General features: G+C 41.3%; 2 protein-coding genes, 1 long non-coding RNA gene and 2 other non-coding genes across 9 annotated transcripts in view; 4 read left to right on the top strand and 1 right to left on the bottom strand.

The window, feature by feature from the left end:
* Window positions 1-263: 263 nt before the first annotated feature.
* Window positions 264-13,062, top strand: nt5c3a (5'-nucleotidase, cytosolic IIIA). Of its 4 annotated transcripts, none has more exons than XM_067509360.1 (8): window positions 264-483; window positions 8,521-8,619; window positions 10,548-10,617; window positions 10,701-10,833; window positions 10,956-11,045; window positions 11,132-11,294; window positions 11,375-11,575; window positions 11,770-13,062. In XM_067509360.1, the coding sequence occupies exons 1-8, from the start codon at window positions 346-348 to the stop codon at window positions 11,869-11,871; spliced, it is 996 nt and encodes a 331-aa protein (XP_067365461.1). In that variant the 5' UTR covers window positions 264-345; the 3' UTR covers window positions 11,872-13,062. The 4 variants fall into 4 exon arrangements, with proteins under 4 accessions (XP_067365461.1, XP_067365465.1, XP_067365462.1 ...); XM_067509364.1 differs by lacking the exon at window positions 264-483 and adding an exon at window positions 5,973-5,993; XM_067509361.1 differs by lacking the exon at window positions 264-483 and adding an exon at window positions 6,611-6,719.
* Window positions 13,063-13,920: 858 nt separating this feature from the next.
* Window positions 13,921-13,992, top strand: trnap-agg (transfer RNA proline (anticodon AGG)). Its single transcript has one exon. It is a non-coding gene; the product is annotated as a tRNA-Pro (tRNA).
* Window positions 13,993-14,520: 528 nt separating this feature from the next.
* trnap-agg (transfer RNA proline (anticodon AGG)) lies at window positions 14,521-14,592 on the top strand. The gene has a single exon. It is a non-coding gene; the product is annotated as a tRNA-Pro (tRNA).
* Window positions 14,593-15,514: 922 nt separating this feature from the next.
* bbs9 (Bardet-Biedl syndrome 9) overlaps window positions 15,515-27,613 on the top strand; it is a 153,599-nt gene continuing 141,500 nt past the window's right edge. The window contains exons 1-5 of one of the 2 annotated variants that reach the window (XM_067511468.1): window positions 15,515-15,643; window positions 17,569-17,685; window positions 18,100-18,250; window positions 22,003-22,067; window positions 22,298-22,411. In XM_067511468.1, the coding sequence (XP_067367569.1) occupies window positions 17,574-17,685; window positions 18,100-18,250; window positions 22,003-22,067; window positions 22,298-22,411 (442 nt within the window). In that variant the 5' untranslated portion in view covers window positions 15,515-15,643; window positions 17,569-17,573. Of the gene's footprint in view, window positions 15,966-17,568; window positions 17,686-18,099; window positions 18,251-22,002; window positions 22,068-22,297; window positions 22,412-27,613 lie in introns of both variants that reach the window. The other variant, XM_067511469.1, reaches the window with a different exon arrangement.
* LOC137130718 (uncharacterized) lies at window positions 18,335-20,344 on the bottom strand. Its single transcript, XR_010914882.1, has 3 exons — window positions 20,057-20,344; window positions 19,824-19,918; window positions 18,335-19,040 (listed from the first exon to the last, which is right to left on the bottom strand). It is a non-coding gene; the product is annotated as an uncharacterized lncRNA (long non-coding RNA).

Here is a 27,613-nt window from a genome sequence, read left to right as displayed (position 1 = left end):
AAGCGCAATAAAATGTACTAACCTTGTTGATTTTCTGTTGGATTAATAGGTATATTTATATGTTGTTTACTTTTCTGTACGAGAGAAGGTGTGTTATGGTCTAGTTGAAATACTGTAAAACGTACTAGTTCCTTGTATAGTGTTTTTGTTGTTGTTGTTTTTGTTAAAGTACTGTCTCTGTAAGCATTTTTATTGGTTTAGCAGCTTTGTAAAACTGTACAGAGTTGTCGCTCTTGTTCTCCACAGAGGATCTTCGCAGCAGCAGCAGCAGCAGCAACAGCAGCAGGAAGTCGCGTGTTGACTGAGGCAGGACGGGACTCTCCGGGCGGCGGGCTGCACACCGTCATGGACAGGGCGGCCGTGGTAAAGCTCGGGGCAGCGGCCAGCGCCAGCGTGTGTGCTCTGTTCGGCGGCGTGGTTCTAGCTCAGTACATCGTCGCAAAGAAGAAACGAGCGGGAAAGAAAACCAGGATCATAGAGATGGTGAGTGAAACCAGACCGCGCGTGTGCTGCGGGATTAGATAAGAGCCAGGAAATTCTCAAGATCTTCAAAATAAAACGGCACATTGCAAACTTTCATCTGAGCTCAGAAAAGCTTTTGAATTTTATAATGAATATTTTTTAGCTCTATAAGATGACACAATAATGTAAAGTACGACATGTAAGTTCTTCTTCTTCTCCTTTGGGCTGTTACCTATCAGGTGTTGCCACAGTGACTCCTCTGCCTCCTCTTCTCTCACCCCAAATAACTTCATGTCCTCTGTCACTACATCCAGAAATCTATCAGATCCCGATACATTATGGTATTAATTAGGTTAAACTACACAACAGGAAATCAAGTTAAATTAGCTTTAGGCAACAACTGTTTGAATGATTTTTGAAAAAAAAAAACAATTCTAAAATAATTTCTAATGACCTGAATTTATCAACAGATTAATTGGCTAGTTTTTGCTGCTTTAATGCTAATTCTAATAAAGCGGAATGACAAAATGAATCGAAAAGCCAGCTGTAGCATAGTTTGCTTACTGTTTAATAATAATCTATCTAAAGCTGCCATCGTTTTTTTTTTTTTTGGTAACAAGTGTATTTTGATTTCTGCGACACCCACCGTGCGTCTTTATTCTGAAAAGCAGCAGCGGATGCTTTACCGCGTGTTCGATGTTATGCCGGCGAACGATGCACGTTGCTCTGCGCATGCTCCCCAAAACTGCAGCTGTTTTTAGAGGTCACCATCAAGTCTTTTCTCAAACAGACAGTGGGACGGACCCGTATTTGAGATCACGAAGCTTCTGCAGCGGATGCTGGAGATGAATTCTCCAAGACGCACTGAAACACGCTGCATTTCAGTGTCGTCCGGCAGAGAGCAGCACCGTCCTGCAAACGTAAACACAAAAGCAAGTCATTAGTTGGCATGTGGAGGTGCAAAACCCAGTCAGGTGAAATTTGCATGCAGTGCAAAGTTCATTAAATTAAAAAAGTCGTGTTTTATCAAACAATTAGCCGTCATTAAGTCACAGTCTGCACATGTTTGACAGCCAAACGTCTCATTCTCTGTCAGCCATAGACATAAATGGGAAGTGTAGTCTGAGAAATGTCCTTAGCCCAGTTCTTTCAGTCATCAGCCAGAGAGAAACCCCTAAATCGACCGACTGCTTCTTATTACCCAGTGTTGCCTCCATTAAAAGGATTAACGGAGGAGGGTAGGTTAAAGTAGCAGAGGGTTAGAATAGACAGCACACACACCCTGTCTGACAGGAAGCAGAGCAGCCTGTGGAAGAACAAAGACGCATCATACAACACATCAGTGTGTCACAGTGTGTGTGGTTCAAGTGGCTCGAAGGTTTTCTTCAGTGTGTGGCATCTGAGTGCCATTCTTATACAAGGGAAACTCATTTTAGTTTTTTTAGTGAAGTGTGAAGCGGTTTTATTTGTATTTTTTAAGCAGCAACAGCAGGAAACTCATGCAGCTAATAATTGCACATAAAATCTAAGCTTCATACTTTTTAATTCCTTAGAACTGTGACCTACTTAGCATCGCGTTTGCATCACAGAATGAAAACTCATATCAAAGTGGCCTAACGAGAAGGAGAAGCCAGTCAGTGGAGACACGACGTCTTATGTGAAGCGGACGGTTCGATATGAAACATAAAACTGTTCACTTAGTAACGAGTCTTCATGCTGGCGTCAGTTCCTGTTCTGATAACTTGATCAGTCTGTCAGCTGACTTTCATATGCAGAGTTGCCAGGTCAGTTTGTCTGCATCTTGATCTTTAGTTTCATTAACAAAGCACAAAGAAAATGTTTTTAAGAACACATAGATCCATATAAATTACTTGGAGTCTTGCAGGCAGCTTCTCGTGTAAACTTGTAAAATCGAGCAATGTTGTCTGGGAAAAACATCCACCAAGCTGCATGGTTTGTTACCTTTGCTCTTTTACTCATCCAGTCGTCTGGTGAAAGATTGTTTCTGTAGCAAAAAAAAAAAACAACGTCCAGATTATTATTTGTTTCCTGCTGTGACCCTCAGCATGAAAACTTGCGGACATCTGTGTTTGATGATGCAGTGGAAGAAGCACAAACTTCCTCGCTGAGCCACAGGGGTCCAGACGTGGCCTTTATTTATTTTAAAGGCAGCTTTGGATCTGTCACAACTCGCTAAAATGTGTAAAAGTTCTCGTTTGTCATGTCAGAAATACTCATTCCAAAAAACAGTTGCATACATGGAGTTAAGGTTTATTTTAACCTGAAACTGACTGTTAATGATAGAAAGTAGTAAGTAGATCTTTAACCTGCTGATGAGAAGTGGATCCAAAAAACACACAACTGGATGAGATGGTCTCCATTCTACCCGAGACGTCTCTACAAAGCCACAGCCAGAACTTTGGACAGGAAGCCTTTAACTTTCCACAAATGTTTGTACTTTTACAAGCTTTACAAGCTGCTTCCTCCGTGTAAGTGGCCTCTCAATCTCTGCGTTAAAGAAACACCACTTTCCCTGCAAACCTCTCTAGCTTTATTATCTTCACTAATAATTTAGTCAGTGAGAAACGGCTTTAAAAAAAAGGAAAATCCCATTTTAACAGAAAATAGTGACATTATTATTAATACTCATTATTATTATTTTTAACTGAAGATGTACATCAGGAGCCATCATTACATCATGTTTGGTTCTTGCTGCTGTTCTTCCTCTTTGTATCAGTGCTGTGCATTACGAATGTACAGGTTATTGCCAGATGCTCTGAAAACATTGATTTTGGTTTCTTCCCTCTGTCTGTTCTGATTGTATCTGAATATCGGACAGAATAAGTCATCATGGGTCAACACACATCTTTGTTTTTATTTGATGCTTTATAGACTGAACAGATTTATTGATGCTGCTTTGTGCTAGTTTGATTTTAGTCGTATTTTGCTGTACTACACTACACCAAATATATTGTAAGTGTCCCTTGTCATGTTGGACATGTCAGACATAAACTGAATCGTGACTGTGTATCAGTTGAATGTTGAAATGCTCTGATTTCTGTCTTTAAATTAGTCCTAACCAGGGTTTTCTCTATTTTTGTTCACTTTGTGTGTTGTAGGGTTGGTTAGATTAAGAAAGGTGTGTAGAAGCGTACCTGTGATGTCATCATTGACATCACATGGCTGCCTTTCAAGTGTTTTTGAGTTTGCCTAACCAGTTGTTAAGGAAACGATGTTTGTTCCCAGTTTGAGAGGTGAAGAAATGGACGACAAGGTAGGAGTGGAGAGTTGAGTGTGTAGCTGTGGAGGTACACGGTTTGTTAACTGGTTCTGTGGAATTGATTTGTGAAACTTGTTCTGCCGAATTACTTTATTTGCTCGATTGGAACGTGGGACTCGGTAAATGTTCAGTGTTTGTCATACACCGCTCTCTGGGGTGGTGTTGAACCACACTCGTTATGCTACGGCATAATACCTAATAAGGCAATGCTGTGGGAACCCTGAAAAAGAGGTGAAATAAAGCAGCTGCCTGCTTGGAGCTTGCTTCACCAATCTCCAACCTCTGGAGGGCAGAACAGAGCTGCACCTGAACTGAGTCGGGGGTTGCATTTCTAAAGAGGATTGATTTTATGTGTTTGTTCGTTCCAGAAATCAGCATGATTGCGTTGGATCTTGCTTAAAATATCTTGAAAATGATGAACAGAACATAAAACCCTTATTCCTTTGCAGATATTTGCAGATGTTACCAGAGAGGTCTTTAATGATAGGATATTTTAGGTTTTTCTTGTGAGTTTTAAAACGGATGATTTCTCCTGTGAAGGTTCTAAGGCCCAGCTGTTTGGTTTCCACAGAAAAGAGAAGAAAACGGAAGTTATCTCTCCGACGTATTCACATCAAGCTTATAGCTGCAAAATATAAGGAGAAATTTAAGATTTCACCAACATGTCACACTGCAGCACATGTTGAGTGTGAAAAACAGTCAAATATTGTCAGTCAGTAACGTAACAGTGTTAAATATGCATTTCCACTCTGGCTAACAAGAAATGAAAGGGTGAAGGATGGTGTTGGAACTGGGATGGGGCCAACACTGTATGGCCCATATAGCTTTATCTGTCGCAACAGATGGTCTTTCTCATGTGTGTGGAGCCTCTAGTCAAACCTGTCTGTTAGTACTTGAACGTCTGGTTGCATGTAGTAGTAGAGGTCGGAGTAGAAGTTGCAGTAGTATCAAGCTTAGTAATTAGTAGTAACAGTTTTTTAAAATGCATTTGAAGTTGTACAAGCCGGAAGCAGGTGACTGGAATCAGAACTAGTAATAGCAGATTTGAAGTCATCATCATCATCATCATCATCATAATAATAGGGGTATCAAACATAGTAGTATTAATAGCATTAGTATTACTAGTCATACCTAGTAGTAGGAATTGTTGTAGTAGCAGGTATATCATTAATAGTGGTAAGATCAGCAGCGTTCGTGGTAAAAGATTTAAAGAGGTAATAAATTTAGTAGCAGTTGGAAATGTTGCAGCGGTAGAAGTAGTAAATGTGCTGCAGTACTGCGAGTATTGCGGTTTGACAGAGGGGGACAGTAGCAGTAGCAGTCATCTTTGAGGTTGTGTTCAGACATGATGAACAGCAGCTCGTGACCTATGACCAGTCATTGCAACTCATCCTTGATGGCCTTTGACCCTGGCAGGCCAAGGCTACGTCTCAGCAGCACAAACCGTTGTTCAGACTTGTTTGGAGAAAGGTTGAATTTCTGAGAAAGTCTGCGTGGATTTCCTCTGTTTGACGATTGATTTAAAGACACAGATCTTCGACATCCACAGTGTTGTTATCCCACAACAGCGTCTGTACGGGGGAATAAATAAACCACTAAACAGCTAATCTGACTGTAAAATGGTGGCATTACACATTGTACCTGTGCATTGATGTGACCTCACTGATGTTCTGAGATTAAAGGTGTGTGTCTGTGCAGAAATCTCTCTTCTGTGCAGTGCGTTTTCTCTCGCGTGTGTTTTTGGAAGCGGAGCAGCCTTTCGGAGAAAGCTGGGAGGCGATGGGAATAAGGATTTGACCTCACCTGAGCCTGATCCCTTGCTGCTTTGTTTGCAGGCGTCCATCCAAGGATTAGAAGTGACTTTTGGTTTTGTTTGGAGAAGATAATAGCGCATGAATTGCTACATCACAAGCTCTTGTCAGTCAAGAGGTCAAAGTTCACACTTAAGCTCCCCTGAAGCCTGAGCTGCTTATTTAGCAGATCACATTTTACAGATTTTATCCAAATGATGCTGTGATGCTAAACACAACTATACGTTTGCAGAGACATATCCTCCTGCATTTGTCTTTTTTATAACTATCAGAGGATGATTTTTTTCCGGAAGCTGCACAGCAGAGCGAGGTGTAATCGGAGCAGCTTGACCTAGTTTTCCGGAGCCAGGGTTATGCAAGGCAGCCGAGCTCAGCAGTAGAGATGATGAAGTGGACTCGCGTTCCCGTTTCTGCCGTCTTACAGCAACAACTCACACAGGGTGAGGAACGTAGCTCTGAGTGGGAGAAGCCCACTGAGGGGTCAATGGGTCAATGAAGGGTTAATGTAGCACAAAGGTTTTTGTCATCCAAATTACCGATTGGCAGAAGAAGAAACTGTGCGTGCTGTTCATTGTACAGATGATTTAAGGAGTAAATTGTATTTCCTCTTTGTGTCCTTGCTGTGTGTGGTTCTGTATGTGATACAGACCAGACATGTTCAGACATGTTTTTTCCCAGCGTGTGCAACCAGGTGAACCAGATACTGAAGCAGCACAAAGACAAAAGTACGAGACACAGGGAACTACCTCTGTGTGTGTTTGCATGCATGTGAGGCTGAGTGTGTGTGTGTGTGTGTGTGTGTGTGTGTGCATTCGTAGACCAAACACTCAGCTGAACCTCGCACGCTCATGATCTTTCTGCAGATGTAATGTAATAGGAGGGGGGGGGGGCTGTGTTCTTAAAATGTGTGCGCTCAGCAGTAGTAGTGATTATAGGTCCAGTTTCCCTAGAGGTCAAAGGTCACACTACTGGGAAGGTGAGTACAGTGGGTAGTAGAGAGAGTGTATGTGTATGAGCCTTTGTGCACAGGGGGAGGGGTTATGTTGTCTAATCTAATTTGACCAAGGGTCCCTCCCTCCACGAGTGTGGGTGTAGATATATATAAGGCCTCTGCAGCCACAAAATCTTTTCTTCACTTTTGTTCTATGAGAGACAACAATCTAAAGGTAAGTTTGTGTGTGTGCTCTGTGTGTTAGACATTTCTGCTTCACACTCAGCGTATATAACATTCAGGGCTACATATTCTTGGTGAGACGTAACTGTATCCTACTTTTGACTGTTCTCCCGTGATTAGGATGCTTTCAGCTTTGCTGATGTAACGTTAACTCGGAAACAAAGGTGATTTCTGGTTCCGTGTAATGTGATTACTTGCTTTCATTAATAAGATTACATGTGTTTAATTTGTTAAAATGATTAATAACAGCAAGTGCAGGAATGTGGTTCGACTTCTTTCACGGCAGAATATGGTTTAAATGTAATTGGAAGCAGTACATTAGTATTTCATCTTTTCACAATTGGAGTTTCAGCGGAAAATACTCTCTAATCTAATCTACAGGCTTTATGACTTTGTATCACATGCAGCGTCTGTTCATACAGGTCAAATGTTGAGTCCACCCATTTCAAACCTGTTACTCAAAAAACATCGGTGCTCGGCGAAGAATGAGTTATATACTGTGGCCTTTGCACCGACAGGAATGTTTGTGTATGTGAGAGACAAGCTTGTTAGAATAGGTAATATAGAAAGTACATTTTATTTTTAGTTTGTGCTCCGGGTGTCATGTTTCGGTAGGCGCAGGGTGATTTATGAGGCACTAAGGCAGATGCTCGTTATGTAAGTAAGGCTCGGGGAAGTTATGTGTGTTATAGACGGAGTCTTTATTGTCATTGCACACAGTACAATGTAATTGGGTGCCACTACTTATTATGTTAGAAAGAAAAAAATGGGGGCAAAAAAGCTTTAAATAAAAAATATAATCGATCGAACAACAATTTTGCACTTGACGAAATTGCAAATGATATCAGACAGTAACTATAAATATAAGAGAAAATGAAAAAAATAAAATACTGTGATATATTATAAAACAATATTGCACCTGATGGTTTGATGATATTTGACAAAATAATTCTACCCAGGAAGTAGTAGGATGTGGTTATGTTATGTTGGGTGGAGCAGTTTCTGTGCGTGTTTGATCTAATACAACCTAACGCAAAATTCCCTCCAGTGCTTCTCAATCCAGGGGTGGAACGGTTCACAGAACTCGTGGTTCTGGTTTATGTCACGCTTTTAAGAAGACAACCACTTCTTCATTGTCCAACACTTCTTGGCAAATCTTTATTTAAAACAAAAAAAGTTTTTTTTTTTTAAATGAGTGCAGTCAAACAGTGGAGCTGTCAACACATGTGCCTGAATTTTATCAATAATTATCACAAACACAAATTTATGCATGGAAGTGTGTTTTTAAAAAAGTTTTAAAAAATGTGGTTTTTCCCAGTTACTGATTTCATTTCAGCCACCTGCTATGGCTGCACAGACCACCAGAGGACCACGGCCCGCTGGTTGAAAACCACTGGCCACGTTTTCAGACTGAGTGACAGCTGTATTCAGGGCTTCGTTCACGAGGCTTTATGCCCTGTTAATTAAAAATATTCCACGTTGATCTGTACGCACATGCTGTGAACCGTGTCTAGCGAACCGAACGGGTTAGATGGGTTTTACTGGACCCCAGCCCCAGAACACACTGCTCTCTAAAATGGCAGCTGGTACACAGACTGACGCTGACTGTTGCACTGTTTTCACCAATTTAATTAATATAACGTGCACCAGGCAAATCCTCATTAGTCAGCATTAATCCAAAAAATACATTCTCTTCAGGGTCACCTGAGTGTGTGTGTGTGTGTGTGTTCGCATGCATGTCTTCCATCGTGTGTTTGTAATGTGACTCACTCGCTCTCTTCCTTTCTCTCCAGATGCCTCAGTTTGAGAAGACGACGGTTCACATGAGGGACCCTGAGAGGGTAGAGCAGATCATCTGTGGCCTCATCAAAGGAGGAGCTTCCAAACTTCAGGTAGACCGTCATCAGGGCTTAAGGTTCTTTCAGTCTGGGATTTGGTGAAATGGCGCCAACTAATGGCAGTGAAGCTCCAATATCTTTTAGTAGTTATGTAAAAACTTGTGACTAGCTGAACAATGTGAATTCTTGTGAAACGTAATGCTTTTCCTACCATAGAACTTTTGCCAGGACCCATGAGCCTTTGAAGGTATTTAGATTCTCTGCCTGTGCTTCCAACAAAGAAACCATGCTGCTTCTGGGGCTTAGTGGTTGTGGGCTGGGGACACTTTCTAAACATGCAGTCACTACTGGTCCAGGGTCTGCAGTGTGTAACCTCTAGAGCTGCTAATGATTCTTTTTTGGTTGATTCAAATCTTTTTGATTAATCAATAGAATATTTTCCCACTACACTCTTTCTTATGTTTCAGTTAATATGACAATTAATTTACTTTAAATGACATTTTATTAATTTTTATTGTGCATTTATATAGCTGTGCGGTGCCGGTCCAAGCCCGGCAGAAATTGGGGAGGGTTGCGTCATGAAGGGCATCCGGTGTAAAAACTGTGCCAAATCAACATGCGGACAATGATCCGCTGTGGTGACTCTGAACTCACGGGATAAACTGAAAGGACTGACTAACTAACTAACTAACTAACTAACTAACTAAATAAATAAATTCATATTTTTATATTTATTATAAATCATCTTCTCTTTAAACAAAGAAATATGACTTTATTTACCCTTATGTCTTATGTGCTGATCTGTGTTTTACAGAATAGCTGTATTCAAGTTAAAGGAATGTAATTCAATCTGCATTCAGCAATTCAACAGCAGAATAAGTCAAACAGTTAACAGTTAGCAGAGCTCCATGCTGTTTGGTGTGTGCTTCAAATGATCGTGGTGGCTCATCACTGGACTCACTAAACTCAGCTCTCTTACTTCCTGCCGTCTCGAACAGTCCGACTAATGTACAGGTTTAGTTTATGGAAACGTGTCCATTTCCTCTATGCCAATATGTCATTTATGTAAATTGTCTTATTTTACGGAAATCGTGTACATACAATTTACGTTTATGCATCTTACCACACACACAATTGGACACACCAATTTGTATAATTTGTTGTGCAGAAGAATTGTGAAAAATGAAATGATCCTACTTACTTTGAGCAGCCCACATTAAAAGCAAGGAACAAAGAATGAAAATACTCAAACACAGGTTGAAGTAAAACTTACTAGCAGACAGAAAGTGAAGCAGCCTGAAACCCTAAAGAACAAATGGACAGAAAAGTCAAAGAGAGTTGTAGACTTTAAATGTGACAATTATTCTAATATAAAATGATGTTGAGATCTACCAGATAAAGATTGAATTCATCCATCATATACATTTTTCAATGTTTTGTACATTTTGCCTCTTTTTTTATTTTTTATGTTGCATATATAAAAGTCCACCGCACATGGGGTTAGTTTTGCTTGTGTCTCTCAAAAATCAGGATGAAAGAGCCCAAGAGATTTGAGGATTGATAGAGCGACAAAGTACATAAATCCCCTTATGAGCCCAGTGCGCTGCACCTCAGTCAACGATGAATAAAGATTCTCTAAACTCTAGTTCGGTTCATACCTCTGTTTTCAGTTGTGATCCCCGGGTCACACTTGATGGTGACAAGATAGTCATGTAAAATAAAGCTAATCATATTTTTTTGTAATTTACGTGTGTTAAAGCTTTAATTGTGAAATTGTGTTTGTCTAGTGTATATTCACAGCATAACAAAGTGTGTGTGTGTGTGTGTGTGTGTGTGTGTAGCGTATCCAGGTGCAACCGCATTGAAAGTCCAATGTTTTGCCCTCTTCCTTCGTGTTTGTGTGTACACAGTGGTCATATGTCACTTTTAGGTTCCCTGTCAAGTCTTAGACCCTTATTTCTCTTGTTCTGACTGTGTTTCAGATTATCACAGACTTCGACATGACGTTAAGCAAGTTTGCAGTCAACGGCAAACGCTGTCCAACCTGTCACAGTAAGATGCATCAGAATAGCACCATGAGACATTTGGCTCCTCTCGCCTGTTAGAAACACGCTTTCTCTTGTTTCCCTGTGCAGATATCATTGATGACTGCAAGTTGGTGACAGAAGAGTGCAGGCAGAAGCTGCTGCAGCTGAAGAACAAGTATTATCCCATTGAGATTGACCCTCACCTCACCATGGAGGAGAAATACCCTTTCATGGTGGAGTGGTAAGTCACACGCACAAAGGACGCTCGCGTGGTTTCTCCGCGCCGTCCTCTTTGTGTGTCTGTGCCAAATAAGAGAAGCCACTTTCAGCTTTTTCTGCGTGCACGTGTGTGTTTGCTTGCAGGTATTTCAAGTCCCACGCGTTGCTGGTGGAACAGCGGCTAGAGAAAGACAAACTGCCAGAGGTGGTGAGAGAGTCTGAGGCTGCACTCAGGTATTTGTAGAGGTGACCCAGTGTTGGACAATGGACATTTTAAATGAGTGAACCCTGTGTGACCCGGTTTGTGCGTTTGCTTCCAGGGAAGGCTTTGAGCTGTTCTTTGACCGACTGCACCAGCACAATGTGCCTGTCTTCATCTTCTCTGCCGGCCTGGGAGATGTCCTGGAGGAGATTCTCCGCCAGGCGGGAGTCTACCACCCCAACGTCAAGGTCGTCTCCAACTTCATGGACTTCGATGACAACGTGAGTCCTGCAACAGAACCAACTAATGCTGGTGAGAAAGACGGCGGCTCACTTTGCTCACTGGTTCTTTTGTCACGCAGGGCGTCCTGAAGGGTTTCAAAGGCGAGCTGATCCACGTGTACAACAAACACGACGGCGCGCTGCGGAGCACGGAGTACTTCAAACAGCTGAAGGAAAACTGCAACATCATCCTGTTGGGTGACTCACTGGGGGACCTCAGCATGGCCGACGGCGTAGCCAGCGTGGAAACCATCCTCAAGATCGGCTTCCTCAACGACAAGGTACAACCACGACACCCAACCTTACATCCTAAAGCATTCGGAGAATGTCCTTAAACGTGTTGGACTAAAGCAGGGTAGCAGTGTCCCACCTTGTTTGTGGCTTTTGAGACACCAGGACTGAACTGCAAACCGTGAGCACAGCTGATGCAGTAAAATTCACTGTAAAAATTCTCCCTTGCTGTCTCACTGTGCAGGTGGAGGAGCGGCTAGAGAAATATCTGGAGTCTTACGACATCGTCCTAGTGAAGGATGAGACCCTGGAAGTGCCCAACGCCATCCTCCAGAAAATTCTATAACTCCACTCTCAGCTCTCACTCACCTACCACTCAGTCCACTCCTCTTCTGGCTCCGTACCCTCTGCCTCAGCCCCATCTCATCCTCGGAAAAAGCCTTTTTAAAAGACGTTTTACACCTCGAATGAACTCTTTTAAAAGTCCACGCAGCAGCATCGGCCCGTCTCTGGTGTGCTTTTGTTCATTTGATTCATTTCCAGTCTTCTTTCTGTCTCTGAGCTGTTTTATGAGAAAAGAGTAACCAAAAGTGAGATTGAAAAAAAAAAATCACCATAGTAATTCATAGGATTATTTTTGATATGGTAATATTTATACACATTATAAACCAGGCCCCCATAGAAGCCATACCCGCATGTCTGTCACCTGTCACTCGGCTGTTTGATGCCTACATGGATAGATTACAGAAGGCAGCTGTTGTTAGCAGACATGTCATGAAAATCCCCTTGGAAAATCTCATTCCTGGTTTATAAAAAAAAAAACCAAACAGCACGGACAGTATTTATTAAAGAGGAGAAAATATTCCGATTTTAACTTGGATCATCAGAAGAACTGCACTTTAAATTCAGTGTTTGAGGGAATCAGTAATATTTGGAGAAGCAGGAACAGGTTTTTGCACAGGACGTGTCGTGTTTACGTAACTTTATTTAACCTGAGCCGTTTATTGTCATAATGAAACGAAGAAGGTTTACTGGACACGTGTGTGTATAACTGACTTAATAAGGTGTTCTCCCTGCCAGTGATGAAGAGTAAAAAAGCCCCCTAAACCCAGGTAACTGGACCACTGCTTCAGTTCCCATCAAATCCAAACGCACTCCTGTGGTCTGTGGCTCAGTAAAACCCAACACAAGATGAATGGAGTTTCAGCATCTGTTGGTTCCGTGGTTAAAAGCTCTACCTCTAAATATTCATCTTTGCAAATTGGAGCTTTCCCAGGTGACTTTTTCAGTGTTTTTCAATGTGCTGCTATCGCCTGCATGCTGCCTTTTCTTACTGTTCAATTTATGTCAAAGAAATCAGAGACTTAACAAATATACAGGAACCAGATCACAAAATATCTGAGCGTCATGTACGTTGTTTCCTGGCACTTGGAGATATTTTCACAAATTACAGACCAGTGTGTTGTATTTTTCTAAGCACGTGCTTTTGTTTGCTTTTGTTTGTGCGACTAGAAAATGCAATAAAGTGTCATTTCACGTCAGGCCATTAATGTGTCCCAGACCAGACCGGAATCGGGCCTCACAGCTTGAAAACGGGATTTGATGTTGTTTTAAGGTGGATCAGAGATCTTGTTATGCACTTTATATTCAAGTATTGCACATCCATCACTTTGATGTTTATGATTTTATCACACAATTGCTGACAGTGCTTTCAACAACTAAGCAGGATTAATGACAATATTAACAGGATTTACAGAATAGATGCATCAATGAGAGAACACTGTAAGTTTTAGCAATTGCTACAGAGATTAGAATTTGGCATATTTCAATGCAAACTATATTATAGAAATCCCCTCTATATAGTGTAAATAGAGAATGTTTTGAAGGTTAAATCTGAATCTTCACATTTAATTGAGGTGTCACATAAATGTGTGTGAGGGTGTATAATCTCATTTATCCTTTTCACGTAAGTGCAATATTTTTCTCTGGAGTTTTAGTTGAGCTGAGAAAATCCTGAAACTACAGAGTGAAATAAAGGTAACAACAGTAGCTCAAAAACGTGATTTGGTTAGTACCAATATTTACAGTAACTGCTGAGATGATGATGATGATGATGATGATGATGATGATGATGATTATGCATGGATACATGAGCCTGGAGTTGTGATGTTACTTTGCCGGTTTATTTGTTTGGGATCACAAATTACAAACAACTGACATTTCAGTGGGAAATTGTTGGCTGCAGCCTTGCGGTTATGTTTGCACTACCGTAACTGTCCTGCAGGTGGCACTGACGTTTGGAAGAGTCTGGAAACGTTGATGCAGATTGCAAGGAATCTCACCAACGTGGCATCTTGTGGACTCAGAACATGATGCTTTAGACCTGAGCAGATGTGGCTCGTTGGTCTAGGGGTATGATTCTCGCTTAGGGTGCGAGAGGTCCCGGGTTCAAATCCCGGACGAGCCCCTTTTAATATCAAAGGAGGATCGTCTGTCCTTTATTCTAATATCTTCCGTAATGTCTTCATAACGACCACTTTTTAAAACCTTTGTCAATATAACGTTTTGTAGGCTATGATGAAGGTCAATTAAAGGGAATTTTCCGTAAAGACTTCAGAAAACGTCTTCAGGCTTTGTGGTTAGTATAAAGAAAAAAATTAATCGACTATAGTTAATTTGCATTTACATTTACATTTAGTCATTTAGCAGACGCTTTTATCCAAAGCGACTTACAAGTGAGGTACAAGGCAGCAAAAATTAAAAATAAACTAATAACCTCACGTCTGAAAAACCAATCAATAGATGAGGCTGCAAAGACCCAACGGTGCTGCAGGATCGGTGGAAGCTGAGCCTGGTGCAGGATAATGAAGCGCCTGTGGGCGGCGCTCGACCCTCAGGACAACTACAGCGGGGTCCAGAGACCAGAAAACGGCAGAAGCATCAGGCTACGTGGCATGTAAAGTTTGACGGCTACGATTCAATGCGTATTGCAGGTGGCTCGTTGGTCTAGGGGTATGATTCTCGCTTAGGGTGCGAGAGGTCCCGGGTTCAAATCCCGGACGAGCCCATTGTTTTCCAATTCAAGTTAAAATGCATGTTATTGTACAACCACAAATGTGTGAGCGTCCATTGATTCTGAAGGGACTTGTGCATCTGCACAAAAGTGCCCTGAAGCTACAGATATGAGCTTCATTTCATGCTCCTAAACTTTTCCTTTGAAGCATTTGGAGTAGGTAACTGGTTAAGAACCGTGAAATACATGACTGGTTGGGTGAAAGTCTGATTATAAGGTTTTAAAGAGGTTTATAGGATCCTGGAGAGAAATAGAGATAGAAAACAAATACTCCCATCAAACACTAACAATCTGTAAACGTTGGGTGATATCGAGGTCAGGGAAAATCCTACCTTACATGGAAACAAACTTCACTTTCCCAGTATCTACAGGTGTCTTATTTAACCTCAATTTGTGTTATATATATTATATTTGGTTAATATTAATACTGTAGCTATTTAGTATTGTGCTTGTATATCAGCTGCATTATATCTCACCAAACTGTGAAATGATTTTCCCATTCAGTTTACTCACACTATAAATGAACACAAAATATGTTTTCAAAGTGTTCTTTGTTTCCAGATGATACTGACGTCAAATTTGTCTTTAAAATATGAAGTTTCCACGGTTTTCCCAGTCTTTCCACTTAAGATTAGTAGTTCGGAACACACACACACACACACACAAAGTAGCAGGTATAACTACATTAATAAAACTGATCTACACAAATCCTAAGAATAAATCCAAAATTGTCTTACGTTTAAACGTGCACCACTTTCAGCCAGTTTAATTTCCTTTTTTGTATGTATTTAAACATTTACTCTTCTAATATTATTTTCTCTGGAGGAATAAATTACTGCCTAGCTTGTAGTTGGAAAAAAAAAACAACATTTCCCATCAGTCCACCTATTTCCGTTCCTGCGCACAGCGGCCCGGCTTCTCCGTTGAGCGTCAGTGCCATGACAACAGGACGATGGCTGCAGGCGAGAGGGCGAGAAATGGGATTTTTGCGTGAACAGGGAGAAACATAACGTCGACTCTTACACACTTGCTCACGCACGTGAAGGTGAGAGAAACCCGAGGACAACGCTTAATCTGTTTTGTCAGAAGCTCTAAAAATGGCAGCGACACTGTTCTAACCTAGCTAGTAACCAGGAAACTTGAAAGGCGAGCTAATTAGCCCGCTAAGCTAAAGTTAGTTCAGATGCCTTCACGTTAGCTGGAGGCTAATACACCTGTGCGGGAGGTCTTGTTTTTTTTAGCCGACTTGAAACGGTGGGCGAGTTCGTCCACTATTAATTCACTCGACTAATTCCTCGGTTCTTCTGCTCTTGAGGACTCCACTGCCTTTGGTCCTCTTGGGTAAATCCCAGGAACAAATCCCACAGGTGGGTAGTCGCGTCCCATTCAATGGTAACTTACGCAAAGTTGAATACCAGCTAACGTGGACGCTAATGCTCATTAACTCATTCATTTGCTTTCTTCGTCCTTCAGCCTGGAGCTGGGTTTGCTATGTGGCTTTTGGTCCAAGAAATATTGTGCATTGTTATACAAATAATTAAAACCCCAAAGTTTTTTTTTTTTTTTAAATCTGAATGCTTGATTTATTTCAGTTTGACCACCACTAAAATGCAGAGTAATGGACACCTGCCTGACTATTCGACGTTTTATTTGTGCACGTAGGCGATAAGAGTTTTGTCTGGCTTACATATTTATTTTCTCCATATTATCACGCAATGGCAATGAAATTATTTGTGGTCAAAAGTAACAGCTACTCACTGCTTTTTCGAGGTAACATGACACATTACTCATCTATCTGGGGAAGCTTGCTGCAGCAGCAGGAGGGGCTGTGTTTACATGCTCCTAAAGATTATTTAAAAGGTTTAAATACACATTTGGAAGATGTTGTTCAAATTAAAAGCGACGACCCTTCATATTGATGTGTATATATGATCTTTAAGTATGACAACAGCATCCGCTTGGATACGAGAATTAAACCAAGCTGGCATGTTCTGAGTCGAAGAGGAACTGCATCCTTTCAGGAAACGTTGGTTTAAGGCATATTAACGAAGTGATTGAAACTGCATAGGAGGTGTTTCAAAAGTTGTGGGGAAATATGCAAATATGGAAACGTGTTGTTGCTAAAGAAAGTCAGTTGAAGCACAAAGCTAAGCTGAAAGTCATAGAAATTAAGTTGTAATAATAACTGAGTGATGCTGCTTTGGGATTTGCTCAATCTGTACTGTATTTCTTTCACAATCTAAATTGAATAAGGTCCATGTTTAATAAAATAGGCAAAGGATCGCTTTTCCCTGCTGGCCTGACTCCCTCAAAACCTTTAGAAAAATGTCACTTTTGTTAAACAGTAGCTGACGGTGTAATGTTCCTTTAACAGCTTTCTCTGCGCTTTATGGCAGCGAGCTGTAGATAGGAGGGATTCTATCTCCCTGGATTAGCTGCTCATTCCACCTGCTCAGGATTTGGAAGTAGAAAAGCTGCTTGCACCCTCCTCCTGACTTCCCCTCACACTCTCAATCCTAGGATCATATGACTGAGCTTCTGCACTGCCATTGGCTTAACTTATCGGTGCGCTGAGTACTGGGACCCTTCTGGGCCAACCAGGGATCTATTAAGAGACACGTTCCCGCTACTCAGAAATGCTGCCAGGTATCCCAGTGGCCACAGGTCGTATCACAATGAAAGATATGCAAAAAAGAGACATCTGTGAAACACTTGCAAAGAAAACAATACTTTACAGATTGTTTTCAATTTGTAGATTGTTAGAAACCCCACAAGGCCTAGAAAGTCTAAATACAAGCAATATTCATTCCAGCAAGTGGATACCATCTTTGATCAATGGCCAGTGGTCCGAGGTTTCACCAAGCCTGAGATTCAAGCTCCGTCCTTCCGGCTGCAATTAATGTCCATTGTTTCCGTAGTAGCAGGTTTCCTGTTTTACATGGTTACATGTCTTATGTCTTTCTCTTTCAGGCAGCATGTCCTTATTCAAGGCTCGTGATTGGTGGTCAGCAGTGCTCGGCGAAGGCGAGGAGTTTGACCAGGGATGCCTGTGTGTTGGGGACGTGGACAACAGTGGCACTGGACATGGTGTGTGTGTTTGTGTTGTATGCAAATGACACCTTAAGACGTAACATTATAAAGTGCGACGCTGTTATTTGTCTTTCTTACTACACCACTAAACCTTTTTGGTCTATGCATATAAAAAATAATACAGGAATTAAAATGTACCTTTTTGTAGATGCAATTTATATTTGGTTTTATGCTTTTTATATGATTTCTAGATTTTTGCTATTGTAAATTAAAAGCCATCACAAACCTTTTCTGATCATAATCTACTGTAGATACAACAAAAGAGTCTCAATGTCACTTCTGTACGTAAAAATAAGTCATTGATAATTGTGCCTTTCAGCACCTTGTAACTTGGGTTTTGAAACAAAAAGCTTTAAAAATGAAGTTGTATTTACTTACAGTTGTTGTCTCCTGTCATCATAAATTGTACAGACAAGGTGGTGGTGGGCAGCTACATGGGAATGTTGCGAATCTTTTCCCCACATGCCAACAAATCCAGTGATGGAGGTCCGGCTGATTCCCAGCTTCTGGAAGTGCAGCTTCAAAACGCCATCATTCAGGTGGAAGTGGGCAAGTTTGTCTCGTAAGTAAACCTAGCAAACCTGAGCCAAGATCCCAAAAGGGTTAGAACTGATGTGCAAAGCGGTCACATCCGATTGGGGCATGATGGGGCATTGTTACTCTATTTATTATTATGTTAATTTGAAACTATCATTAATTGGACACAGTTAATGCACATTACATTTACTCAGATGTTGTGTATGCTGCATCTATAATTTTCAGATGTCAGATTAAACTAAAAATCATTTTATTACTGTATATGTATAATGTTTTGGAATGCTTTTTGTTCCCTTTTACAAGATATTGTGTCCCAGTAAAAAATATTTTGTTCTTATGAGTTCAGCTAGATGATTATAGATATATTACACACTAATGGGATATTGCTGGTTATACTGTTTTATTTTGTTTTTTCAATTTTGTCACTGTGCCACTCCTGTTAAATCAAGTCATCTTATACACACACACACACACACACACACACAAACACAGATCTGTGCTTTAGCACTAAAACTAGCAAAACACTAATAGTGTTAGTAGTTATTCGGCCATGTTTCCCTCCATTCTTCTTTTCCATCTTCCACTGAGTGTGACTTTCGCTTTTGTGACTTTTAAGTGCATAGGAAGGTACAGAAGACTTTTGAATATTGGGAGTGAGTTTGCTGAGCGTGCAGTTTGGTAGCTCGTTCCATTAAAATGGGACGCTGTGCGGGGCTGGGACCACCAGCTGTCGTTCATTGGAAGAGTGCAGCAGATGGGAGGGATTGTAGACCTGAATGAGGGGGGCGAGGTGAGCAGGAGCTGAGTTGACACCCCTGTAGGCAAGAGACAGAGCTTTGAACCTGATGTGGGCAGCTACAGAAAGCCAATGTAGAGATCTGAAAAGTGGTGTGGGTGGTAAATGGTGCATGTATATAGCTCTTTTCTGCCTATTGGCTCTCAAAACGCTTTACACTGCTGCTTATTCACCCATTCACACTCACACTCACACACACTCATACACCGACTGGGAGCAACTAAGTTGGGCCGCAGTGTCTTGCTCAAGGACACGTCGACATGTGACTGGAGGAGCCAGCGATTGAACCAACAACTGCGGAATTGGTGGTTGACCGCTCCACTTTCCTGCGTCACAGTCCCCCCGTGGACACGAGTCCTTTTTGGCTGATTAAAAATGAGGCAAAAATGGCTTTACATGCTTTACATGCTGTAAGTGGAAAAACCCCGTTTTCATTCTGCTGTATTGGCTTGGGCGTGATCATTTTTTGTCTACATCTGCCAGTATGATATACGGCCATCGTGGAAGTCCTTAAATGGAACTCCGCTGTGGGTTCCTTTGCCCACTAACCACAGCAGCAGAAAAACCAGTACAGAGTGGGTTACATTTTGGCAGAGACGTTAGGATCCAAACTTAACCCTAACACAATAATAATAATAATAATAGTAATAATGCACATGAGAATAACGTTGTGAGCATTTACCACATTGTAGCTGGTTAGGGTTAGGGTTACATGAAATGCTTGGAAAGGACACAGCTGTTGATAGAAACATACTTTGCTGCAGGAATCAAACCTTTGAGCTTTAGATTACAGGGAACTTACTCTGGCCACCATAACAGCCATGTCTCTGTGGTACACGTGTGTGCTGCTGCTGCCCAGGAATGAATCACAGGTCTTTCTTTCCTCTACGTCATGACCTTTTGTGAATTATAAGCATTGATTATACAGATTATAATATGTAGCCTTACATTAAAATGTCAAGCAGAAACACCCATTCATAACTCATCACACTGCTTTTTTTCATTCATAGAAAAACCCTTCCTGCTGTTACTTACCACCACATTAACGTGTCTTTTTTTCCCCTCTGCGATGCATGCCGAGCCAAAACCACTCTCCCTCCTCATGTTTTACCGCAATCTATCAGCCTCCCAGGGGCCTAAACATAGTTGTGCTTGTAATGCCCGGCTAACCACTGAGTTGCTAGCATAGCTGTCAGAACCCGAGCTCCATCCTGTTTTGTTATTGCACTGCATAATTTGATCTTAGGAGCTGACCCCCTTCCACTCAAAGTCAAGCGAAATGTGCAAATGCCTCCCGGAAAAGTGTTTTGGAGCCGAGATGAGTAAGTGACCCGTCACAGACAAAACTAGCCTGGAAGAGGAAGGATAGTGTGGGGAAAGGAATGACGTGGTATGATGAGATAGTGGTCATATGTATATTGCTGAGTGGAGAGTTTTATTCCACTTGTGTTGTATTTAGCTGGGACGGGAAGATAACACACTGCTTCGTGTACCCTGAACGTTGTCCCACTTTCCCTTTCTGTAACACTTCATATAAGTATACTGTTTAGTCATGGGTCACAACAAGCAGAAGGGAAATACTGACCTTGCTTGTGCCTTTCTTTATTCATTGGATTCTAGCCCTTCATACCTGAAACCAAAACACCAATAAAGAGAATGAAAGTGAGAAGATAGAACTGTTGCAATAATAAACCTGGCTTTCTTCCAAATGTGAATGCATAAGCAGTAATACACACCCTCGCTCGATTCCATATACAGCACTGTGTGGTTCAGCTGGGATGTGACCGTAGAGCTGCAACGCTTCAAAATTGTAAAACAACAACGGCACAAAAGTAGTAAACAGTGGCTGCACCACTAAATAGCTGGCAAGCACTTTATGGTTATTATTCCCTGTGTGCAGACTCATACTTTGAAATATACAGTAGATTATACATAAACACCTTCCTTTTATCAATCAAGCTACACAGGTGACTGAACCCTGAACCCTGGCAATAGCACTGCCTCACTTTAGCCATTGATCTGAACACTGTACCTCCCAGTGCACAGAAACCTCCTGGGAAGTGAGGTTTCTGGGAAAATGTGTGGTGGTTTGCCTCGAAGGCTTCCCACATAAACACAAGAAGCAAAATCCAACTAAATCAGTCTGTTTGGAAGACGTCGTGTTTTGGTACCTGCAGTTTTCGGCACATAGTTTTTCAGAAACTGATGGCCATTTTGAAAGCGGTCCCAGACAGAGGCATATTGTAAATAATGTTAGGGTGGACTGAAGTGGGCAGACGGTGAAAGGCTTTGTTTCTGCTCCGACATGAATGGATTTTCAAGGAAGAAATAAAATTTGTGGGACTGAGTTCTCTCCTCCCTTGTTGTCTTTCAACAAACATTAGACTAGTGGTTGTAAGTTTGCAAGACAACATCTGTACTTGTTCCAATAAGTGGATAGATTCCTTCTCGGGGTTTGTGGTAAAGTAAATACGTGAAAATCTTGGATCAGCATCTTTGTGACCATGACTTGCGCCTCAATCATGACCACTGTTAAAAACAATCCACCAGCTTTTACAGTAAATTATTATAGACGCATGAGTTAAAACATGAATGTCTACGTCCCTTAAGCTGAGAACATGGTTTCATCCACGATGGCAGGACACATCAGCAAAAGTGTCTTTGAGGGAGAAACTGTGTGCTCACCAGCTTTGAGGCTGTAGCTGTTACCATCTCAGCTACCAGTTCTGGTACCAGCATAATGACCATGAAAATATAAAAAAATTTGGCTATAGCAGAGATGCATTACAGTCTGTATCATTTATTTGTGCAGCAGTTATTAGGGTGGTCACAGTTCTGGAATCTGGAAGAAAACTGGACAGAGCTGTGAGAACCGGTCGGTAATGATAATATTGACGACCTGTTCGAATGTTGCTGATCATAGATCTCATTGGGGCTGTATGTTGACTGTCCTGTAACAGGATCTTTTGTTCTTTTTTCAGGTGTTCAGAGCTTCTTCATCTGGCCGTTCTCCACCCCAGGAAGCTGTCGGTCTATTCAGTTTCAGGTAACACATACATAGATACATGTGTTTGTCGGTGTTCACTGTATCCCCACCCAGTTTGAATGAGCACTAAACTACTACTTTCACATTCACGTTGTAATGAGAACCACTTTCAAAAACCACATTAGATTTTTATATATATATATATATATATATATATATATATATATATATATATATATATATATATATATATATATATATATATATATATTTAATCTGTATCTATGCAGGCACTGCAGGAAACGTGGAGCACGGCGATCAATACCAGCTAAAGTTGGTTTATGAACACAACCTGCAGAGAACGGCCTGCAACATGACATTTGGCTCCTTTGGGGGTGTCACAGGTAACACTGACATTTTTTATGTTTGGTTTTTCCTTTTGTTACGAGTTCAGCATTTTCTCTGGATTTTCTCCACCACTGGTGCTGTTTTACCTGCATCCACAAGCATATTGCATCCCTACTTTGCTTTACACCTTCTCCAAGAAGCTGTAAAGACTTTTTCAGACGCAACAAGAATTTGACTGGCAAAATAAGTGTACAGGAGAGTCACACTAGTTAAAGCTTTTATGTATTTATGACAGTGATATTAATAAAGTTTGACACTATGTACTGTAAACTACTACAAAAATGAACTCATTTGCGTATGTTTTTGCACTTTTGTGCGGGCAAACTAAAAATTCGGTCTCATAAATGTCCACATGACTCGAAAGTGATTTCTGCTGACTTATTTGCACATCATTTGTGCAAGCAATTCAAACATTGGTGCAGAATTAATTCTCATGTTAACTTTACACATCTTGAATAAACTGTGAAAAGTTGAGAAGTAATAAAACACAGATATACAAACAAACAAGACTAAGTACTTTTTCTCTTCTCACTTTAGCGTGAATATTTCAGGAGTAGTAAAACTAGGAGTAGTTTAAGGCAGAACATTAAGTTGTGTGTTTTAGGTGAAGGTCAGGGGGCATGAAATGCATTATGTCTGGGGGTCCTCACAAGGATGTACAGGTGTGTATTTGTTGGACAGTGAGAGTGTGTGTAAGAGCTCACATCATAAGCATCCGCTGTACAGCGTGGTGCTACCAGAATCCAGCACGTGAAAACCCACAGACCGGTTCATGGTGCGTAATGTGCACGTGTGTCTCGCAAAGGCCAAGGAACTGGTTTTAATGAGCCTACAATGTTCTTTCTTTCTATCAATCAAACACACACATGCACACACACACACACACACACACTCTCTGTAAACATGGAATGAATAAAGAGTCCGTGATGCCAGGCCACCGAATCTGGCTGCTCCTCTCTTCAAACACACACACACCCACATCACACACACGCTTTCTTGACAATACAGCCTTTATTTGGAAATGCCATTTTCTCTGCTTTAAAGGGGGTTCCCCATGTGAGCGTGTCTGTGTGTGACTGCGTGTGTGTTTTTCTTGGATGCTGCCTACTTCAGGGCTTTCCCCTAGTTTCCAACAGCTCAACTGACTGCAGAGTGAGCATATGACCTCTCTCTCTTATTTTCCATTCTTTGCCCCTGTTAGAAGCTTTTATAGTTTTATGTATTTGTCCAGAGCTGCCAGACACTTCTGTTTGCCAAGACCCATGCAGATGAGTTTGCTCATGCACATAGTGTCACCTGTGTGCGGACATTCACTGACATAATGCATTTTCTAGCCCCTTACACGAACTTAACTCTAACAACAGTATTTTAACACTCGGGCAGCTCCTTTTGAAAGGGTGAGGACAGTCCTCACTTCAGTGTTAGAAAATTCAAATGGGTCCTTACGCTGTTCAAACTGGTCTTCACTCTTCTGGCCAAACAAGTTTACGCACATGGACACTAACAGGACGTGTTGGTCCTAATTTTGCATAAATGTGTAAACGTGTATATATTATAACCATATACGTAAACACACGACAATTACCCAGACAGATATGCACTGTGTGCTCCACACTAATTGATGTCATCCTCCTTCCTTCTGCTCTCTGTTATCACCGCTAGATGGCAGTGCAGGCCATTGCATTTACTATAGCCAGCCTGAAACTCTGTAACACATCCATGGGACAGACAGGATAATTAATGCATAGTGGGGAAAGTCCCGTTTACCCAGCAGAATTCAGCTGCAGTACAGCACCTCTGGGTCTGGTACACATTCAGTATCAACAACAACCAGTTCAATTTAAAATACTGCTTTACAGATTAAATGCACCAAATGTGAAGGAACATAAAGTCTGGCTGCAAATTTTCAGTTGTTGCAATTAATTATCCATTTAGCTGTTTTGTGTTGCAACCTCTCTTTAAAAACTTGAGTCCCAAGAGGTAAATTTATAATTTGCTTTAAACTAAAAGGCAACTAATATATTTTCTCTTTCCTGTTGGAGTTTTACTTTCAAAGTCAGAATTCTTCTAATTTTTTTATTCTCTTTTTATATTTTTATCTAATCTGTCATTCGTGTTATATTACATTGTAAGTAAACACGGGCTCGTTTTATTTGTCTCGTCCTTGTTAAGGTCATGCATGATTTTTTTTTTTGTGATAATATTTTTCAGATAAGCTGCAAGTCTCGCCTTTCTTACCCGCACGCAAAAATGAGCAGATCTGACAGTTTATTGGCCAGAGAACACACACACACACACACACACACACACACACACACACACACACACAGCTATAATGATTTGCAGAAATACTGTATGCAAATGTAAAAAAATGTGTTCAAATGCAGAACTCTATGTATATACATATACAAAGAAACATGTACCCTGGAGGGTGTATTTGGTATTGGTACAGAGAAATGATCACAGCCAGGACAGTCACTAAATATGTAGCTGCGTGTGTGTGTGTGTGTGTGTGACTCTGTGTGTGTTTCTGCTGCAGACATTGTGTGACAGCACTCTGCTCTCTAATCATCAAAGCGTGTTTGGATTTGGAAAGCCTTGAGTGTGTATGTGTGTTTGAGTTTTTTTGCAAGTGGTGTATCCTGCCACACGTGAACATGCATGTGTGTTTGTGCGGGTCTGTAATAGCAGCCATTTAGCAGAGCTGTAGGCGCCGTAATAGCAGCTCTGTACTAATACTGCTCTAATAGCTGGGCTGCCTTTGGGTTTGGGTCACATTCAGGCCACACACACACGCGCGCACACACACACACACACTGACGACTGGCCTTTTCAAGCTTTGGTCAGACAGTTATACATATACATGCACGTGTTTAGTCTCTCACTCTACCCCCCCCCCCCACACACACACACAGTTCTGTACATGCACTAATGCACAAAACAGGTTGGCACACTGACTCCCTGCTGCAGTAGTTTGGGGACACACATATTCACATGTACCTACACACTTGTGCTCTTTCTCTTTCTCACAATCGGACACACACTCTCTCTGTTTCTCCCACTCTCTCTCTTACGCAGAGGTGAGGCTCTGCCCACTGCAACATGCAGCCAGCCTCTGTGCTTTGTTGGCTGCTCTGTCTCCTTGTTCAACATTTCTTTATTAATGACACTAATACAGGCCTGTTTCCTCTGCTGTGTCTGAGCAGTGGCTCTCTCACACTGGGCTCTTTGACGCATTATCCCTTTCACAACGCATGTGAAATTACACGTGCACAGTTGCTATAATGGCATGGCCTGGCTTTCATTTTCGACATGCAGCACTTTCTTCATTCTTGATGATAGAGTGCTGTGTCAGGCTTTCAGAGTATGTGTGTCGTTTTGACCCTCTCACGTCTCTTGTTGGAACACAACCCAACACCCATCAGACACCTCACAAATCAGTTAAGAGGCTATCTGGTCGAAAGGCCCACTCCTTCAGCATCCATCTACTTTTGGAGCCCTGATCCATCTCCAGGAGATCGATAACTGCTAAAACATAAAATTGGCTTCAGTATTTGTTGTGCATGTGTTCTCAGATTTTATTTCATCCATCCATCTATGCATATAATACATACATATGTTATCTTTAACTAACTATCCTGTCCACTGTCACAGAGAACCTAAGCCTGTCGCGGAAGGACAATTCACACTGACATTCACACCTATGGGTAATTTAGCGTCACCAGTTAACCTGACATGTGTGTCTTTAGACTGTGGGGGGAGACCGGAGAACCCCGAGGAAACTCACGCGAGCATGGGGATAACATGCAAGCTCCACAAAGAGGCTGCAGCTAGCAGGTGGAGTCTAGGCGGGAGCGCTAACCACTCCACCGCCTTGCTGCCCTCAGGTTTGATTTGCTTCACATATAAACTGTATATACTTTGAGAACACTAATGGGGCTGATATAGATATTATTAATTCCCTGGTCATTTTTATTGAAAGAAATGCGGTAATTAGGAATTATAGACAAAATAGCATCAAAGACATGATTTAGATTGAATTACTTTAGTCAATTAAAAACCTTATTTTTCATTTTGTATGTTGGCCTGTAGTTAAGAAATCAGTATCAAGTAAACCAATTACACATCACTTAGCATTTCATTATTTGTGAATTCACCAATTGAACACACTCCATACGTGCACAAAAAAAAAAAAAGACAATGTGCAACGTCTCCATGACAGGTTTTCTTTTAGCCCCACTTTCCATTTATGACATCTTACATTTGCCTTAAAATGTTGTACCTGAACAATGTGACACACACAGACATACACTGGTGTTTGCATGTAAATTCATCTGCATGCGGATGTACACACTGCAGCATTTGCTGTGGGCTCATTATCGGACATTATGTTGCACACACCTGCACTGACAGGGAATGTTTGTGGTGTGAGAGACCTGGTCCCTCAGTGTGTTAATGGCCACCCTGAATGCTACTCATCACTCAAACACATACACACACACATGTTTACACAGAATAGGTGTGTTAGGAGTGTGTAGCTTTTCTAAGCCCTTGGTGATAGATGTTGAGTGTATGTGTATGGGTGTTGTGCTTTAGGTCGCAGTCTCCCTGACCTCTAGTTGACGGCAGTGAGAGTTTTAATAGCGCATTGAGGCCTAATTATAGCTCTGGTCATAGAGCCCCACTGCTTTATGGCTCTGTGTGTTGTTGTGTGTTGTAGCTTAGTCCGACATCTAGCTTCCCCTAACAAACACATACTCTTGTGCACATTTATACCCAGAGCCAAGTGTGTGTATGTGTGTGTAGAGGTGTTAATGGAGATATCAGATTCAGCCAGAGGGCGAAACACACCTCGTAGTGAACACGAAATTGTGGCTGAAAGGAAACAGAAGCCATGTCGTTCAGGTTTGCTGGTACTTAAATACACAAAACCTTGACAGTGTCAGACTTGTCATAAAGTACAATATGTAACCCAGAGATTGCAAAGCTTTTTTTTTTGCCAGCACTAAAAAAATGCTTATACACATGATTTCAATTTATTTTGCTGCAAAACAAAGCTAACGTATTTCTTAAATCTGATCTTGTTTAAAGACAAAGTATAAAAAAGTTGTAATAGTTATATAAATATAACTTGCTGTCACTGATGGCTGAGGCAGGATTTATAGTGCACATGATGAAAGAGGAGCTCATAGCTTTGC

The sequence above is a fragment of the Channa argus genome, chromosome 7 (genome assembly GCF_033026475.1).
Source record: "Channa argus isolate prfri chromosome 7, Channa argus male v1.0, whole genome shotgun sequence".
Lineage (NCBI taxonomy): Eukaryota > Metazoa > Chordata > Actinopteri > Anabantiformes > Channidae > Channa > Channa argus.
Note: the sequence above shows the minus strand (reverse complement) of the source record. Positions and strands in the feature narration are given on the sequence as shown.

Excerpts from the sequence above, each read along its gene's own strand:
- nt5c3a (XM_067509360.1), top strand. The coding sequence starts at position 346 with ATGGACAGGGCGGCCGTGGTAAAGCTCGGGGCAGCGGCCAGCGCCAGC. Across the intron at positions 484-8,520 it reads AAACCAGGATCATAGAGATG|ATGCCTCAGTTTGAGAAGAC; the intron begins GTGAGTGAAACC and ends CTTTCTCTCCAG. Across the intron at positions 10,618-10,700 it reads ACGCTGTCCAACCTGTCACA|ATATCATTGATGACTGCAAG; the intron begins GTAAGATGCATC and ends TTCCCTGTGCAG.